Source organism: Azolla caroliniana, unplaced genomic scaffold (assembly GCF_043228905.1).
Source record: "Azolla caroliniana isolate FFs.n. ecotype wild unplaced genomic scaffold, voAzoCaro1.0.p SCAF_15, whole genome shotgun sequence".
Classification (NCBI taxonomy): Eukaryota; Viridiplantae; Streptophyta; class Polypodiopsida; order Salviniales; family Salviniaceae; genus Azolla; species Azolla caroliniana.
Genome location: NW_028230450.1, coordinates 16,286,335 through 16,305,474, shown reverse-complemented (window position 1 = coordinate 16,305,474; position 19,140 = coordinate 16,286,335). Strand labels below are relative to the sequence as shown.

General features: G+C 37.4%; 2 protein-coding genes across 3 annotated transcripts; one reads left to right on the top strand and one right to left on the bottom strand.

Annotated features, from left to right (window-relative positions):
- The first annotated feature begins 3,381 nt into the window (after window positions 1-3,381).
- On the top strand, window positions 3,382-6,710 carry NRPB4 (RNA polymerase II, Rpb4, core protein). Its single transcript, XM_087330861.1, has 6 exons — window positions 3,382-3,620; window positions 4,623-4,731; window positions 5,869-5,946; window positions 6,186-6,219; window positions 6,298-6,366; window positions 6,451-6,710. Exons 1-6 carry the CDS (start codon window positions 3,569-3,571, stop codon window positions 6,544-6,546), a joined length of 438 nt encoding a protein of 145 aa, XP_087186987.1. The 5' UTR covers window positions 3,382-3,568; the 3' UTR covers window positions 6,547-6,710.
- A 1,565-nt stretch (window positions 6,711-8,275) lies between these two features.
- On the bottom strand, window positions 8,276-17,346 carry LOC147854825 (exosome complex component RRP45A-like). 2 transcript variants are annotated; one of them, XM_087331232.1, is made up of 8 exons: window positions 16,986-17,345; window positions 15,736-15,808; window positions 15,555-15,650; window positions 15,353-15,467; window positions 15,201-15,281; window positions 14,937-15,125; window positions 8,938-9,218; window positions 8,276-8,857 (listed from the first exon to the last, which is right to left on the bottom strand). In XM_087331232.1, the coding sequence occupies exons 1-8, from the start codon at window positions 17,032-17,034 to the stop codon at window positions 8,578-8,580; spliced, it is 1,164 nt and encodes a 387-aa protein (XP_087187358.1). In that variant the 5' UTR covers window positions 17,035-17,345; the 3' UTR covers window positions 8,276-8,577. The 2 variants fall into 2 exon arrangements, with proteins under 2 accessions (XP_087187358.1, XP_087187357.1); XM_087331231.1 differs by having other exon boundaries at window positions 8,278-8,857; window positions 15,736-15,945; window positions 16,986-17,346.
- Window positions 17,347-19,140: the final 1,794 nt, after the last annotated feature.

Sequence of the window (19,140 nt, the reverse complement as noted above, 5' to 3'; positions counted from 1 at the left end):
TACCTTTGACATAAACACTGCTTTGTAAACTCGTGAGTTTACATCCGTCCTATCGACAACCACCAAGACATCTTCTCTACCATTGGGAACATTCATGGACACAAGTTACTCTTGTTCCTTCCTCTAAGAAGAAGTCATGTTGGGATCTTAGAGATGCAATTTTGCACTAGTCACATTTTTGCAAATACTTAGAGTGCGACAATAAGTATAGCTTAGAGTGTCACAATAATGTGTAGATGCAAATACTAGATGTGAGAATGTTGCAATGATTATCATATCTTAGACATGTTATATTATGTGTGCTCAAGATATATTAGGATGTCATGTTAATCTTTCTACACAATCTTGAATCATAAAGAGATCATGGTTAGGATTAAGCTCACCTACATGAAAGTAAATGTTTCTACGGTCTTAGGTGAAATTTCGTACGAAGCAAACATCTTCTTTTGTGCACAAAACCGTGCTAACCTCCATGTTTATAATGCTAGAGTGTGCAGGTGGCAAAGGTTAGATTTGAGTTTGGTAACAATGCACCATGAACATGAGTCATACTAGTGATGGTTAAGAATTATTTGCATCATGAACTTTTGTTGGTTTTGAGTATGTTAATGGGTGTCATTCAAACAAAAAATTATACCATCATTATTTCTTCGTGTTGTGCATAGCCCAATAATTGTATGCATGTAAACTGACAAACTTTGACTGAGTATTTGTTGCATAAAATCAATTAGGGGTTACTCTTTGCAAGTTGTAGTTGCTCTCTTTCGTGAGAGAGAAAGATATAAGGTTGGATCCACGATGACGTTTATATTAACATAAGAGATAAATATTATATAGATGGGGGTCAAGCTAGTCTACGAAGAGAGGGAAGATAATATAATCCCACATATCACTACACGGGGATAATCATATTTCGAGTTTTTTAACTACTAAGTGTAAAATAGAGAATTCACAAACAAATATTAAATTTAGAGAGACAATAGAGAAGACACAAATTTATATTAGTACAACATAGTATCAAAGTGTTATCACGATTCACGATAGAGGATTGGATACTGTTAATAATTAGGTAATTAACTAGGGTTAATTAGGATCTAATTATGTGAGTATTGATAAAACAACGGAAGATAATGTGATTTGTGTGTGTATGTGTGTGAGAGGAAGAGAGAGAGGAAGATACACTTATGAACAATAATATAAATGGGGGAAGATTAACAAGAGTGTAGCTAAATATCTTTCTTTATATTAATAAGCATTAAAATACAATGATACCCTTAATGAGGTATATATATACATCTCATGTGCAATGGTGCACATGTGTGAGGAGAATATAGGTACAAAGCTGTAAGTCGTATATTAAATGAACATGTGAGTGGAGGATCTAAAATGTATCCCACTCAAGTACAAAATCCTATTCAAGGCTTTAAGGTCAACACATTAACTAGATTCTATCTAGGTAACTACTAAGTTACGTGGTTAACTAAATGGCTAAACTAAGTTGAGGTTAACATCTCAACAGATACAACGGAATATATAGTTCATATGTTCCTAAGAGAACACGTACATTAGCTTAGAACTCTCCCTTCGTACAATTAAAACATCTACCACATTAAACACACCATTCGTTTGAGATCAAACTCGATAGGGTAGTCGGCACTTTATAGACTATTCCAAGTCCATAACGTGATCATATGGCAATGAGAATGTCAAGCTAGTTTTGAGTATTGTTTAGTTTTTCAACATTTAGACATAACTTTACGATATGGATAGGATATGAAGTCTTCTTACTCACAATTTGATAATGTAATTTTGTTTGTATAAGCACTGTCCCATCACCATACCAAAGGACACCTATCATGCTATGAAGTATATATACATACATACATATAACGTCTGCTACATATAACCAACCCTCTCATTCACACTTCAAAAATAGAATCTATTCCTTGATCAAATGTGTCGTGATATGAGAATATATCTAAGAACTTTAGAATTTGTTGTTGGAATTCGTAGCCAAGCTCCCCACTATCTATCCCTCATTTTCATTCTCTCTCTTGTACAATCCCGAAATTTTGTTACATATGCATAAGCAATGTAAATTATCCAATCTCCACAGATGACATTATTGATGAATTTGAACCCCCCCCCACACACACAATGTTGATTGCACAACAACATTTCATCTAAAGGGAGGTCGAATGCTCCAAATATGATAAACTTAAACAATACTAGATAAACGCAAAAGAGCTATTATCTTAGATGGTAGTAGGGTGTATTTCAATGGTACACATTTCTTTATAATGGAGGATCGAACTCCAAAAGAGCAAGAACGTAGAAGGCAAGCATATGCATCTAGGAAAGGAATGCAAAATGCATAGCAAGTGAAGACCCATGGGACTACTGATACCTCGAATTTGAATATCATGTTTTGGAATTGTAGAGGATATCCATGGGATAAGGCGTTAAGGTTAAGTGATGTATCACAATGTATTGATGTTATATTTTTGGCTGAATCTTGGGAGCATGATGCAAAACGCATACCTAAGATAGATGGCTACCTTATAAAAGCGATATGCCCTCACTCTAAAGGGAATAACATGTATTTACCATGAGAGATTAGATAATTATATAAGATTGTTTAAGTATGATGATTATAAGCGATACCTATGGAGAGAGATTAATTTGGGCAAAGAGAATCTCTACATGCCGCATCCTAATGTGTTGCGATATGAGAATATCTCTAAGAGCTTTAGAATTTGTGCGATGGATTTTGTGCCCAAGTTCCCGAAAGTTTGTTACATATGCATAAGTAATCTAAATTCTCTCATCCTCCACAAACAACATTAATGATGAATTTGACCAAAGCTCCCTCGAGTCCCATATAAATCTCTCTCTCTCTCTCTCTCTCTCTCTCTCTCTCTCTCCGTCTCTCATTCCGAGTTGGTGTTCTCTCCTATATACATAATCCTAAAAAGCCGTCACAAATCCATCATGTATTTGACAAACTCTTTGATTGTTTGCGAGTATGTGATCCAACACTAGTGGATTCAGATGGGCAGCCCCCTGACGAGACTTCGAGCTTGTCCATGAGCATCGTAGGAATCGGCAATGGCTAAGCTCAAGCCTGAACCGAACCGTTAAACCATTTAAAAACAGTTTGGCGGTTCGGTTTAGGCTTGAGCTTAGCCAATTTGAGCTCTATTTGGGATGGCTCAAACCGAACCGGTTAAGCCTTAACCCGTGTAGGAACCGGGTATGGTTGAAGTTTGGAAACTCCAAAACGGCTTAAGGCTTAACCGGTTTGGACTCGTCCAGAAACTTCAAAACACTGTTTTTTAGCCTTTTGCTTGGAGAAACAGAGCAGAGACGGCCATGAAGCGTGAGAAAAACAGAGGAGAGCAGAACAGAGCATAATGGTGAGGAGAAGAGAGTAGGGTAATACTGGTTATTTTTGCTTCATCTGGAATCAGCCCATCTCCTTGTTCTCTCTGCTTTTTTGGTCGTTCTTCATACCGCCACTGTTTCTTCGTCTTTCTCCCCTTTTTGCTGCTGTTCTGCCAATTTAAACATGGCTGCCCACATGGAAGAGGAGGATGCGGCCGAGCTGAAGCTAGGTCCAGGTACATACACACACACATACTCATAACTATTACCATTCACTAGTATCAAAACATTCTTATAACCATTACCAGTTAATTTGATTAATAGTTTAATGCGCATGCACATTAGCCTGCTTTTATGTCTTTGTTTGCCCCAAAGCATTGAAATTATCCCATCATTGCTTGGGTAAACCCTTTCCAAAGAGAACTTATGTGATCATCGGCAAGAGTAGGGATAGATGAAGTGTGCATACAAGACCATTGCCTGTAGGTGCCATCATCTTGTCATCTTTTCCTCATCCAATCACTTAGTCAAGATTTTTAGTGTGTGAGAACATAGCCAATTACTGTCCTGCTGCTGTTTTCTGTTTTGATAACTTATCGCATCATTGTCCATATGATTTCACCTTTGGCGCTGGAAAATGAGTATTTTAGAGCTATGCAGAATTAACCATGGGGTATGATGGTAACTCTCAAAGAGAAAGTAATGAAGAAGATATTACATAAATACAATTATACTCTGTGCTCCCACAAAAGGCACATGACAAAAGACATACAAGATATGCCATCACCTCTAAAATGAAAATAATACTAGCTGTTCGTCTCATCTTTGTCAAAAGAGCAATCTCATACCTTTTACATACACATACATAATTGAAAAGCCCAAGTTTCCTGTGGTATTTCCTCCAAAAAGTGCAAACCTACAATATAAGTTGGGCAGAAGAATGTTTCAAACCCATATCGAAGACCTTTAAGACCCTTTGCGGATAATGATCAATATTGATACTTATTGTGCTATGAATTGTCTTGTCTTTTCTGGTTTGTTTGAAATTGTTGTTCCTACTTCAAGTGACCAGCATCTTCAACTTAAGCTTAGTTCATTTTTCTTTAGATTTGTTCAGCATGATTTTTGGTTGGAGAAAGAGCTTTATTGGCAGATTCCAGGATTGAAAGATAATAAATCAGTCTCATAGGAAATAGTAAGCTCATTGTTTCTAATATACTCTTTCTTTTCTTTCACAGATTTTGAGAAGGCCAAATGCCTGATGAATTCAGAAGTGGCAGTAATCTTGCAACGGAAATATGAACAGATCCAGCAGATGTCTGATGATCCCACATCTCAAGTATCACAGTATGTTTTGAGCTGGAATAGTTTTTTTTATACTTGTTTTATGATATCCTTATGGGCAGCTCAGTGTTGAGTGAATCTGGTGTGATGACTACCATTGCTTATCAACCAGGGATGTTTCAGTTTCTCTTTTATTGGCTTGATGTGGGAGTTAGCCACTGTGTGCTCAAGAAGTTAGATTTGCACTATGTCTTAGCATTAACCTTTAAGCGATTGACGTGACTATATAATTTTACTTTGGATTATATGTTTATCTTTTGAGGTTCTTCAATATTGTGAGATGCCCAATGGCGTATATTTTTTTCCCATGCTTTCCTAAGGCCTTTTGGTTTACCACTTGTAGTTGTTCAACAGTTGACTGAATAGAGGAGGTGGTAGAGGGCATCCTTGTTTCCGTCCCATGGCCCTCATGGCTTCTCTAGAATAGGCGTCTTTCTATTGAACCTGCAGCTTATTAGCTAGTAGAAGCAGGTAACTGTTTCTCTCATGCATATTGGCACCTCCAAGTTTTTTCGTCCTTTCTGATCACTTTGCCCTTGGTATTATATCGAAAGCCTTCTTGAAAGCTGCAGAATAGCATTAAAATGTTTTCCCTTTAAGCCTGCTTTCCTCCAGTATGACCCGCAACCAAATGAGATGTTCAATAGTGCTGTGTTTGTTCAGCAACCAGCATATTCCATAGTTCTCTTGCAGTGTTCTTCAGTTCATTCACTTCAGTAGTTATTGCATAGAACTTTAGCCATACCAGATACCACTTCAGTATCTACCAAATTCTATCCTTGAGCCAGGGTTTTGAGCCATGATTATTCAAAGGAGCTCCCTCGAAAGAGATAATTCTCAAAATGGAGATTACATGAGGGTTACCCACGAAGGGTTCTAGTGTCTTCTTACATGGCATCACATCCTTCGTGATCCAGGTCACCTTCTCGAATAGCACATGCATGGGTGTTTACATGACACTTGTCAAATGTGGGGCTGAGCCTATGAGTTTGATGCACCAATGTGGCATGTAGTTTAGAAAAGTCATATATACTACTACAAAAATATGTGAAGAGTATTTGAATCCAAGACCTTGCTTTGATAGTCTAATACATTACCATTAGGGTAAGTTGATTATGATAATTTTTGTTTTTTTTGCAGGGTTTTTGAAAAATCTTTGCAGTATGTAAAGCGTTTCAGCCGCTATCAAAATCCAAGTGCAGTGAAACAAGTTCGAGAGTATCCACTGTGTTTGAACATTGTTCACAGATGAACTAAAATATTAGTCCCAAATATTTAATCACAATGCACATGATACAATGCAGTAGATGATTCTCAGAAATATAGAGATTAGAAATTGAATTATGTTCATGGTCGTGGACATAGTTCAAATATTCTGTTGTGAATGGACACCCCAAAATCATCTGAGGGTTTACACTGTTTATTTCTTGAAACCTTGACAACTTTGGCTGTTATAGGGTGCTCAGCAGGAATCAGCTTGCTGAGTTCGAGGTGATGCATTTTAGACGTTTTCTCAAGCAGGCATGGTTTTTGTTTGACTTTCTTTTTCTGATAAATTAATTCCTACAGGTGTGTGTCATCGGAAATCTCTGTCCTGACACGTTGGAAGAAGCCAAAGCATTGGTTCCTTCACTTGCTGTACGTTACATCGTTGTTATTATTATTATTATTATTCCCTTTTGAGCTAAATTTGTCCCTGTGTTATTCGGATTTCCCTTTCAGAAAAGGAGTAAAGCTGATGATGACGAGGATGGATTAACAGATGAAAAAATTGAGCAAATGCTTGCAGATATGGCAACAATAAAGAAGTTCGAGTGATCATGGAGATACCTGGCTGTAAATGCCTTTACATGTTGAGTACTTACAAGATAGGAGACTGGCTCATATGAATCATGCTATCCTAAGGTTATTCAGATAGTAGATAAGTTAAGAAAATCTGTCTATTCAATCATAATGAACTTGCATTTTGTGCAGACAATGAAGTATTTGTGCGCGCAGTGTTTCTCTTTCCTTGTTTAACTAATTGTGGTGACATAGGTGCATTAGTATTAACTGCAAATTAATTAAATATTGCTTATACATAAACTCAATGTTGCACAAGGTCCAAGGTGGCCCACCACATTTTTACTCCAACATGGAGAATAGGTTAAAGGAAAGCAAAGCAAAATTGTTTGCATTGGTGAACAGGAGGTCATGGTCATATTTGAATGGAGGACAAACTTCTATGTTCATTACATGTAAAATGTCTCATGGTATTCCTTTTTAGTCTTTCACTTCCCTTAGTTGTGGTTTTCAAAGGTCATTATGGCTACAGCCATTGTAATATTTTTAGTCTAGTCATTTTGTCGTCACTTCCCTTAGTTGTGGTTTTCAAAGGTCATCATGGCTACAACCATTGTAATATTTTTAGTCTAGTCATTTGTTGTGTAAGCAGAATTCTACTAATGAAGAATATCTTCTTTTGTCTGTGTAATCCAAATACAAACACTAAGGTGTCAGCCATACTGTACTCCTAGTCTATCCAACTTGAAGTAATCTCACAAAATTTCCACCAGTTATAGCATCTGTTGCACTAACTTGATGCCTTCATTTAAGCTCAATTTGCATTACGCATAGCTTGAAAGCCAGACTAGAGATGGTTCGGGAGTATCATGAAATATCAATTTGCTGAACAAATTGATAGTCTGAAAGTCAATGGCATAAGGAATGCCCTACATTTACTATGGAATCTTATTGGCTAGCGCACATCTTTCACATGGTTAAGCAGTGCAAGTGAAGTATTCCCCTTTTATATTGTGACTTGAATATTGCAAAACCAGGCATTCTACACTCAAGTCAAAAGGACAGCAAATTGTATACAAGAATTCATCAATTGCAAGGATTATGCACAGTGGCTACCATATGTATATATATATTCTAGGAGAGAAACAAAGTGAGAAAGAAAGAAATGCAGAACGGTATATTGTCGTTTAAGAGGCTTAAAAGACCAAGTATCTATCTATCTATCTATATCCTTGGAGGTAGAAGTGAGAAAATTTTACATATTTTAAGAGGCCCAAAAGGCTTATAAGGTCATGGTCCACAAGGCTGAGGCCTACATGAACAACAAAGTGATATTGCCCATCTATTGTAACCACTTAGAAAGGTCCTAGCCAAGAGCCTATTTGTGTAACCTTGATTGAATTGTGGCATAAGTAGGAATGATGGGGGCGATGACATTGTGTGGTTGTATTGTTGTCCTTCAACCACTCACTATGTTTTAGTCTCCAATAGTAAATTATACTCAATAGTTTGAAATTTGATGAGAGAGCAAATAAATTCTACTATAGACTGCAAAGCAGGATCAACAAGAGAAGAATACATCTAAATGGCATAAACCGGAATGAGATGAACATAAGTAGACCACAACCTACAAAAACTCTAGATGTGACAACAGCCCAGTGCATATATTATGTACATACAATAGGAAAGAACATCATTTTGGATCTCCGACGAACAAATAGGCAACAACCGCCACCATTGATAAAGAAAACAGCCCAGCTATCTATCTTTCTGTTGAGATGCTATTGGCCACAATGCACAGCAGCTTGCTGCATGGATGAATCAGAACACCTTTTTTTTACCGACAGCCTCATGGGAACTCCTTTGATTATAACACAAAACCATCACGCCATCCATCCAGCAAGGTGTAGCATGCAATAAAAATTATAGCTCATAGCTTTATACATTTCAGCACAAAACTAACCCCCTCTTCACCATCATGATTATAAATGCTATATATCTCATCGTATTCCATAGTTGTTTTTGGGTTCAATACAGATGACTTATATAAGCACAACCAAGTTATAATTAGTCCTTTTGACTGTATATTTTGTTTTTCTTCAAGTTGTTGCGTTTTACAGCATCAAGCAGACTAACAGGCTTTTTTTTCACAGCACTTGCATCCATTATACCTTTAAACACTTCTTCCTCTTTTAGCACATCGATGTCTATTTTCTCCATTTTCTGAGAAACAAGTTTAGTCTCAACCTCTAAGACTGAAACATCGATGACGTTTCGAGCAGCTCCAATCGAACTTTCCCTGGATGACCTTAATACAGGTTCTGGATCTGCTCTTCTATTTTTCACACTGTACAGCAATTCATTGTTAGCCCAGTAATTTTTTTTTACTGGAAACAGCATGAACCATTGAGCTTAAAAATAACATACCTTGCTTTCATTGCACCCTGAATTAAAGGCTTCCCCAGGATCAAAGGATTTAGGTGATCCTGCTTTACAGATTTATCCAATTTTGGAAATCGATGAGCACTATGATCTTCATCTGTAGAGTATTCATCGCTGCTTCCTGAAGTGCTGCTTTCGATTACGTATTCTACATTGTGTTCTTTCTCTACATACGTATTTTCCTCTACTTCTAATTCTTCCATCCAAAAAGTATCCCTATGCCTTATGATCTTCCTTTGAGCCCTTTCCAATTCATGGGCTTCCACCTACATTGAGTTCATAAAAAACACTATGCACAAGTGATCATCATCTCATGCAAATAATTAATAACATGCATGTGCAAATTATTCCATGTCAAAAAGTCCAGCATCCAATAGAATTTTGAAGATGTAAATATTTTTCTTCTCCTGTCTCAAGTCACGACAAACATAGTTGCAGTTTTGCAGTATGTAAATTTGTGTGTTTTAGGATGAATTCCTTAATGCTCTTCTTTGTGTGAGACAGTAAGGTTATGTATGTCACACTAGTTGTTATTATCAGAAATCGGTATACAAACGGTTTTTGGAATTATCCATTAGAACTGGGTTAAAACAATGCACAGCATCTGGTCTTTGGAAAACTAACAAAACTTAATGTTTTAGCTATGCCAAGTAAACCATCTTTTATCATACAGAGGTAACTAGTGTATTGGGCTATTGGAACAAGACAATATTGTCCACTTAGTGCCTGTCTCATAAGAGGCAGTGTTCTCAGACCAATATTTGTGGTATTTTTTCATGATGTCCTTTCACCACAAGCTTGATATTCACCTAGAAGAAAATGTTGAAAAATATCAAAAGAACCAGGAAGAAATAACTATTAAGAAAATTCCAAGAGGCTAAAAAGCATTCATTTGTATATTAAATATTTCCCAAACCTTTAGTTAAATTGCAATCATGTAAAGCATTATTCCCATCACAAAAAGGAATGTGCACTATTAATGATGCAATCAAAACCGTCCAGAGTGATTACATGGTTCCAAAATTGAAGTGGACAGGCATGAATCCAAGTGATAATATATAACATGGAAAATATTAAGAGTGTTCATATTAATAACAATAATGAGGCATGAAATCAATAATTTCGCATCTTGTGGAGGCTGCTAGCTCATGATGGAAGAATTGCTATTTTGGGAGTTCTTGTGTATGGGAGTGATTTGGGATCTCAATGGGAATCTTTTTTTGTGGCAAAAGAATATCATGAAGAGAGAGCAAATCCCTATGTTATATTATCTTGTATGACTCATTTGGGATTACAAAGGAGAAAAAGTGGTATAAAAACGCCTCACATAGACTCGAGCATAGTACGCAACATACTCGAATGCATTTGCAAACATTCTTTTTCATACTTTTGCAAACGAATGCATATGTTATGAAAACATACTTATGTTTTTTTACGTTTTTTACCTTAACTTTCTTACTTTAAAGAAAGTTTTACCTTATAATAAATAATGAATATAAAAGTATAGTATTTACCATACTCAAATGATTGAAACATACTCGAATGTGAAAGCACGTATGGCACTATGGTTCATACTATGGACTCGAGTATATTCTAAAAAGAAGAAGCAAGAATAACGCAACCAAAAATCTACAAATAGGAAGGTATTCTTGGCCATAGGGGGGGGGAGGAAGAATATAGGGTCAACAAGAAGTGAGAAGAGTCTTGGTAGGAGGGAGGTCTATTTTTCATTTCAAGTCATAGAAATAATAAAAGGCGGTAGTTGAGTTTTTAGTTGGAGTCTAAGAAGCTTGTATTGTTCCCCTATTGGTATAATATAACATTCCTTTCTCTTCCTCTTCTTTATATCTCTTCATCATTTTGGCGCTCCATGGAGGGTCAATTCTTTTAGTATCATAAGGAGGTAGATTCCTTCCGTATCATTGGAAGGGCTTGTTTTTAGCCAATATGGCTTTTCAATTTGTTTTTGTGGGTGATGGGTCCAAGATGTGGGAGCTTTCTTGGCCGCCTTCGAACATTATGCTATATGAATGGGGAAGATGGCAGATATCGAGAAACTCCCTCTATTGGTGGCCACCTTTTATGGAGGAGCAAGGGATTGGTATGAGTCCTTGCTACCTAACCAGCAAATAAATTACCAGTTGTTGGTGCAACAATTTAAAGCAAAATATATTTGACGTCGTAATGCACGGGAAGTGCGTGAAGAACTCTTTCGCTTGCGAATGTCCTCAACAACAAAGTACAACGATTATGAGTGGGATGATTGATTTAAGATAGACCGCTTTAAAGCGGGATTAAGTCCGCACTTCGTGTTGGAGACAATTCTAAAGAATCCTACAACTTTCCAAGATCTAGTGCAAACCTATCAAGCTTACGATAAACAAATCAAGGTTCTAGAAGTAGGAGCTGATTTGATAGCTGCGATAATTGGAGCTAATGTAATTGCATCTCCTATTCTTAGACAATCATCAATAGTACATGGAGGGCAAGTGTTTCTTGATGTTTTTGTGACATCTCCAACAACATATCAAACTAATGCCTTGGTAATGCAAGAAACTATTCTACCTAAAATAAAAGGAGATTTCTTAGAGCAAGTAAATCGGCGTTTGGATGAAGTTACTAAAAGAAGAAGGCTAAGGAGACTAATTTGGAGGATAATTCTAGAAAGAAGCATTCATGAAGAAAGATTAAAATTGACGATAGCCGATGGAGAAAGGTGTGGAGTCATTCAATCTCAAGCAAGAGCTAATCTCTAGTGGACCTCACATCACTTGGCCACAACTTTAACTATCTCCATCACTACGAAAGGAATGGAGACGTCTATCGAGTATGCGGAAAAGCATTAGGACATTACATTATGTGAGAATTGTGCAAGTGAAAGATCGAAAGGATATTCGATCAACTAGGTCTATTTTCGCAAATGTTTCTTTCTAGGTCTATCCTCCAAATTAGTCTCCTTAGCCTTCTTCTTTTGTTGAGAGTTACTAGACTCTCCTCCAACTCTTTATTTTTATGTGATGCACTAGTTGTCTTAATGTGAGTGCAACATCACAATCTTCAGTTATATCATAACACAAAGTCAAGAAGATTTACCTTATGGGGAATTCTTGGAATTTGCACTAAAGTACTTTCCCTTCCTACAACATGGTTCTTGAGCTGGTTAAAGTTGTTAGTGTTGTTTTGATTACTCTGAAGTTGATACATGCCTTAATCCCAATCACCTTGTCCCTCAACACCACATGTATAGTATACGATCACTCCCCTTGGTTTTGGAGCATCTTGACTTTGACTTACATTAAAATTTGCTTGCATTTATTAGATTTGTTGCGTACCTTCATTTAAATGCCAATTTACATGCTCTGAGAAATCTCCTTCTATTTTAGGTAGAATAGTTTCTTGCATTACCAAGGCATTAGTTTGATATGTTGTTGGAGATGTCACAAAAACATCAGGAAACACTTGCCCTCCATGTACTATTGATGATTGTCTAAGAATAGGAGATGCAATTACATTAGCTCCAATTATCGCAGCACAAGTTTGCACTAGAGCTTGGAAACTTGTAGGATTCTTTAGAATTGTCTCCAATGCGAAGTGCGGACTTAATCCCGCTTTAAAGCGGTCTATCTTAAATCAATCATCCTTTGTTCCACCATGTAATCAGAGTCACGAAGTCCAAAGGTCAATAAACTCCTACTCATAATCGTTGTACTTTGTTGTTGAGGACATTCGCAAGCGAAAGAGTTCTTCCCGCAACTTCTGTTGCATTACGACGTCAAATATACTTTGCTTTAAATTGTTACACCAACAGTTGGTAATTGACTTGTTGGTTAGGTTGCGAGGACTCGCACCAATCCCTTGCTCGTCCATAAAAAGTGGACACCAATAGAGGAAGCTTCTTGATATCGATCATCTTCCCTATTGATATTGCATGATGTTCAAAGGCAGCCAAGAAAGTTCCCACATCTTGAATCCGAGCACCTGCAAAAGCAAATTGAAAAGCCATATTGTCTAAAAACAAGCCCTTCCAATGATATGAATGGAATCTACCTTCCCTATGGTACTGAAAGAATCAACCCGCCCTCTGATATGGAAAGAATCGACCCTCCTTGGAAGAGAGATAGAGAAAAGAAGAGGCAAATTGGCTAAAAACAAGCCCTTCCAATGATACGAATGGAATCTACCTTCCCTATGGTACAGAAAGAACCAACACGCCCTCTCATATGGAAAGAATCGACCCTCCTTGGAATAGAGATAGAGAAGAGAAGAGGAAGAGAAAGGAATGTTATATTATACCATAGGAGGAACAATACAAGCTTCTTAAACTCCAACTACATAAACCTTTTTTCTTTATATTACTCTAAACGAAAAATAGACTTCCCTTCTTCCTCCTACTAAGACTCTCCTCACTTCTTGTTGACCTTTTATTCTTCCTCCCTCCCCCCCCTTATGGCTAAGAATACCCTCCTATTTATAGTTTTTTGGTTGCGTTATTCTTGCTTTTTTATATCACTGTTTCTCCTTTGTAATCCCAAATTTGTAATTCAGATATTTTTGGAAACCTCTCATTGTGAGCTTTTTTTATGCATATTTTCTTTTGAAATTTGGATATTGGATGAAGAAGTTATGAGCTTTTTTATCTATCTAAATTTCGTATCCACGCCTTGCTTTTTTCTACTTTTTAACACTTTTGATTGAAAAACGCCTTCAAGTTCCATTCTTTGATTGTTATACCTTTTATATTGTGCTTTATTCTTGAACATCTTAGCATCCAACGTATTTGCAACAATTGTTTCTTACGAACAAAAACTGACTTCACACTTCTCAATCACAAAATTTAGGGTTTCTATTGTCTCATAAGACATTACAGTTTCTAATCTGCTGTTTTTTAAATGATCAGAACTTTGGGATTTTCCAATTTGATGGTTTCTAATAAAAAATTAGGGTTGATCTGTGGATCATTGGTCTGTATGTTGATTACTGATTCCAGAAGTTAGGGTTTCTGAAAAATCATGAGAAAATTAATAACCATAGTTTTTGAGCAACAAAGCAAGTTAGTTGAGACACTCATTCGGGCTTGTTTCCAAAACTTGCATTGGCCGGCTAAAACATACTATTCTTGTAATCTTTTGTTTCTCGTTAGATTAATAAAGAAATGGGTGCAAACACTGAGCTTTGGATCAATTGTGTATTGTATCGAAGTTTCTAAACTTTTTAAGCATACTTTCAAAACTTATTAATTGGGCCATAGCTAATTGTGGGTAAAGATGTTAATCACCACCCTCAAAAACGGTTTTGAGTCAGTTTCAAGATCAGTTTGGAGCTATAGCCTCAAAGAGCTTGCACGATCTAAAACTTATGGAAGGCAAAAAACACTCAGAAAGTATCCTCATCAATTTCTCGATGTTTTACTTCTTTACGAAACGATTGTTAGATTGACATTAGCTATTCACAAGGGTAGCTCAACCCTAAACTAAAGGTCTGATAACTATTGAGGGATAATGAATGTCACCATCTCATTGACAACAGAAATGTGGAAATGAAGCATTCTGTATCCCTCTCCAGAACAATCAACATTGGTGTAAGCCTTTTCATTGTTTCTGGTTTTCATTCAGGGAAAAGCACTGGAATTGTGATACGGTAGGTAGGAAAGGGCCTAAATAGCTGTTTAACGTTCTGGGGCTTGTACACACTGCCTGTCACACCACAGAAGCTGGCCATGCCCAGAAGGATTAGCTCAACCACAAGAAGAGGGACACCTAAGGCCTTCTGCAGATCATTGATAGAGTGTCAACATTGCAGCAATCATAGACCACATTGACAATCCATATCAAAGTGTTGACAGGTGAATGCCAAAAGTGAAGATTTTTGCTTGAGTAATACAACCCACATTCACCATCACTAAATAATAATCTGACTTCAGACATAAAAAAGAGACATCACTAAATAATAATCAGCTTCCAGCAAGGAAAAAAAGAACTACTCACCGCCTTTTTTAATGTTACAGTAACATTTGCAACCTTTGTAGATGCGATTTGTAAACATCTCATGATATCAGTCGAGAGCATCCCACTTCCACCTCCTTTTTGAATTGAACAAATATCCCCTTGTGCATTCAAAGTAACAGTCAGCCTTCCTTTCATTAGCAGTTCTTCTTGGTAGGTTGGGTCCATGACCTGCAATATTGTACATTGTCAAATGTGACCATTACATACATGAGTATGGGTTAAGACAAGAAAAGAAGAAGGTACCACAACTTCTCCATCACCAAGGAGCCCGAATGTCACAGAAACTGGCAGAAAGTGGATAATTAATGGAACAGGTTCCCGTACCTGAAAAGGATTATGAGAAATATGGAGTATAATACAAAAAGCAAGATGTCTCGCATAAATGATTGCCAAACCTCTGGAGGATAAACTATGATATCCTGACCTCCAGGGCCTCCAATGGTGCATTCAGGTCTCCGAAAAGACAGCAACGCTGCTAAAGCAGCAACATTTGCTGCATCTACCAGATTCCTATAGATGCACAACAGAAAGATTGCTGGCTTGACATCTATTTTGATTATGAACTGCTTCAAGATTTGTGCTTAATAAATCACCAACCCTCCATTGTTGAGAATACAAATATCAATACGCAAAGACCAGACTGCCTTTCCTGCTAAAACACATAACGACTCCGTGTCTATTGCTCTGCTTTCCCTGTATTCACATCAGATAGTAAAGGATAATAAGCAGCTAGTCTTTCTTTTTCTTTGGGAAAAAACAAATAGATCTAGCCACAAACCGCAATCCGCGATCGATGATTTGCCCAAGCTCCACAGCACCCTCTGCCAGCTGACCAACTTCAAATGTTGGATCTGCCATTGGAGAAAACTCTGTATATACAGCTAAAATGCCTTCATTGTGTCGATCAGGGAATGGCTGCACTAATACACAGCTCACAACACACATTATATGAGTCTGACCCAGCTGGACCTCTGCAACACCATCCTCTCTGGATAATGATTTAAAGAAAATCATGTAAACATTCAACAGTATAGGAACAGTAATCAAGTTTTCAGGGGTACCAAAGGTCAATGATGTAGAGTCTAGAAAAGTTGCTGCACCAAATGCATAAATCAATATTTTTGTAACCTTTATTTCAGCTCCTACATGTCTACTACTTCAATTGATTCTTTAATTATATCCAACCAATGCCCATAATTTCATCTATAATGGTGAAAAAAATATATTGTCTGTATTAAAAGTTCATGTATACTTCGTAAGGTGAAACTATCTTTCAAATAAAGAAAAGAAGTAAATAAAAAACTCTTAAGGGATAGGTTGGAGTAGTGTAATCACCCCTCCGATCATGCGACAACACTTTCTAGATTATGAACTCCACCATGATTTATTGATAGTATGCACAAATGATACATTTCTCACTTAAACTAATAAATGCTGATAGGAGAAAGAGAAACGATGAATCTCGATATGTTTTACTACATTATAGATGTAGACGTTTAAGTTTCATTCCCTGGATCAAAGTAATGTTTCAACGCAACCATTGACAAGAAAGTATGCTATGGATTTCATCAAATGGTGTGCAAGAAAATGAAATACTCCCAGAGAATCTATCCCAATATTTAGGGCTGAATCTTCACCAAATGATAGAACAACCAATGTACTAATCTTTATTTCTTTGAAGATCTCACAAAAATGAATAAAGCGATCAATTATGAAGCAGAAATTCTAGCAAAAGCTTCTACAAAGATAGTGTCCAAGTGATAATGGAGACATAAAATCTTAGGATTCATGACCTAAATATATAGATTGTGATGCTAAGTCCCACTGGATGAATGTGGGTAGGTTGAGTTCTTGAGATGTATGTGAATCGCTATGGTTTTAATGGAAACAGAACCACCACAATACACTGGTAAAATGATATGCTTTATCTGGAAACAAAGCTCCTATGGTGTGGATAGATAAATAGAAGGGAAAAGACTACCGATTTGGGGAAAGCTGTGAATAAGATGGACGATGAAGGGTGAATACCTGGAAAAGCTAATTGTGAGTCGGCGTGCATCGAAAGGCCGGCGCCCATCTAATCTCTGCCCCTCCTCCTCTGCTCCCTGCAGCGCAGCAAGCAGGAAAGCAGAAGCAGTGGCATTGGTCCCTCTGGAGGCCGAGGCCGCCACCATGGAGTGAGTCCCTCTCCTCCTCAGCTAATCAATCACTCCCCATTCAAGGACGGACCCCGCTCAATCAAATGCATATGAGACACCAATCAATCGCCCACAAACAGCAATTGAAATTTGAATCCCAAGTCAGTCAGATCGAACAAATCGCCCACAAACAGCAATTGAAGCCCAAGTCAGATCCAACGAATCCCCACAAACCACAATCATCTCCAGTATATACCCTGTTTTTTGAGCTCATGGCTTCTGCAAATTCTTGATGGCCTTTCCTCTTTGATTTTCTAAATGCAAGTAGGAGTTGAGAACGGCTCAGCTCAAGCCTGAACCGAGCCGTCAAACCGTTTTAAACGGTTGATCCAAACTGGTTTGGTGTGGACAAGACCAAACCGGTTTAGCCAAAACCAAACCGTTGCCGATTCCATTGTCATTGGCAAAGGTATGTTAGACCTCTCTCAATCGGAAACAACACTGAAGGTGTGAAAAAGCCTTTGCCACAGGGTCGCAACAAACTAACACAAGTGAAGGAACTGAAGGCTATAGTTTAGTAGAGCGACACTCAACTATGCCCGATTTTTCTAAGAGGATGACATGCACACATGATGAAGGTGCAAGCTCCTATGTGAGTGAGTTTAAAGCACAAATAGATAAAAGAGACAAATAGATACATATCAGAGGCCTCAATTTTAAAATGTAGTTCTCACCATGTGTAAGTAAGTGGAGTTGTCAGAATTTCCTGTGATGTAGAAGATGTGTCCCCAATGGGTATCCGCGAAAGAGTATGCTCCAATTTTGGACTGAAAAATGGACCCAAAGTTATTCGAGGAAAAGAGAGACTAGTAGGTCAGGTCGGGAAAATGAAGCTCAAGAGTATCGCATAGCTGGATGGTCAGCCTATGAAAAAAGGCTATCAAAATAACAACAAACTTTGAACAATTCCTCTACTTTTTTTATGCATCTCTCTAGGAGAATTGAAATTTTCATTCGGAAGAACGAATTTAGGTCACTATGTCAAAGAAGACATAGTGACCTAAATTAAGAGAAAATAAGAAGCAGGGAAAAAGGCAGAAAAAACAAGACGTGGATATGAAAATTTAGGCAAAGAAAAAAAGCTCATGACTTCTTCATCGGGTATCCAAATTTCAAAAGAAAAGATGCATAAAAAAGCTGATAACAAGAGCTCTCCCAAAAAGTCTTTTAGGACAAATTTGGGATGACAGAGGAAAAATAGTAATATAAAAAACGCCTCACATATATTTAAAAAGAAAAGAAAAGAAAAGAAAAAAGCAACTAAAAACCTATAGATAGGAGGGTATTCTTAGCAATGGGAGGAGGGAGGAAGAATAGAAAGTTTATAAGAAGTGAGAAGAGTCTTGGTAGGAGGGAAGAAGGAAAGTCTTTTTTGGTGTAAAGTCATAGAAAGAAAAAAAGTTCTATATAGTTGAGTTTTTAGTTGGAGTCTAAGAAGCTTTTTAGTTGGGTATAATATAACATTCCTTTCTCCTCTCTATCTTTTTTCTATCTCCCTTCATCATTTGGTGCTCCAAGGAGGGTCGATTCTTTCTGTATTAGAGGGAAGGCATATTCTGTCTGTATTATTGGAAGGTCTTATTTTTAGCCAATATGGCTTTTCAATTTGCTTTTGTAGGTGATGGGGTCCAAGATGTAGGAGCTTTCTTGGCCGCCTTCGAACATTACGCAGTATCAATAGGGAAGATGACAATTTTTGAGAAGCTGCCTCTATTGGCGGCCACTTTTTATGGATGAGCATGGGATTGGTATGAGTCCTTGCAACCTAACCAACAAGTAAATTACCAACTGTTGGTGCAACAATTTAAAGCCAAGTATATTAGACGTCATAATGCAATGGAAGTGCGGGAGGAACTCTTTCGCTTGTGAATGTCCTCAACGATGGAGTATAACGATTATGAGAGGGAGTTTATTGACCTTTGGACTACATGGATTCGATTACGTGGGGGTACAAAGGATGAATGGTTTAAGATGGACTGCTTTAA

Excerpts from the sequence above, each read along its gene's own strand:
- NRPB4 (XM_087330861.1), top strand. The coding sequence starts at position 3,569 with ATGGCTGCCCACATGGAAGAGGAGGATGCGGCCGAGCTGAAGCTAGGT. Across the intron at positions 6,220-6,297 it reads ATCAGCTTGCTGAGTTCGAG|GTGTGTGTCATCGGAAATCT; the intron begins GTGATGCATTTT and ends TAATTCCTACAG. Across the intron at positions 6,367-6,450 it reads CATTGGTTCCTTCACTTGCT|AAAAGGAGTAAAGCTGATGA; the intron begins GTACGTTACATC and ends TTTCCCTTTCAG.
- LOC147854825 (XM_087331231.1), bottom strand. The coding sequence starts at position 17,131 with ATGGTGGCGGCCTCGGCCTCCAGAGGGACCAATGCCACTGCTTCTGCT. Across the intron at positions 15,282-15,352 it reads TCATAGTTTATCCTCCAGAG|GTACGGGAACCTGTTCCATT; the intron begins GTTTGGCAATCA and ends AATCCTTTTCAG. Across the intron at positions 8,858-8,937 it reads CAGGGTGCAATGAAAGCAAG|TGTGAAAAATAGAAGAGCAG; the intron begins GTATGTTATTTT and ends ATTGCTGTACAG.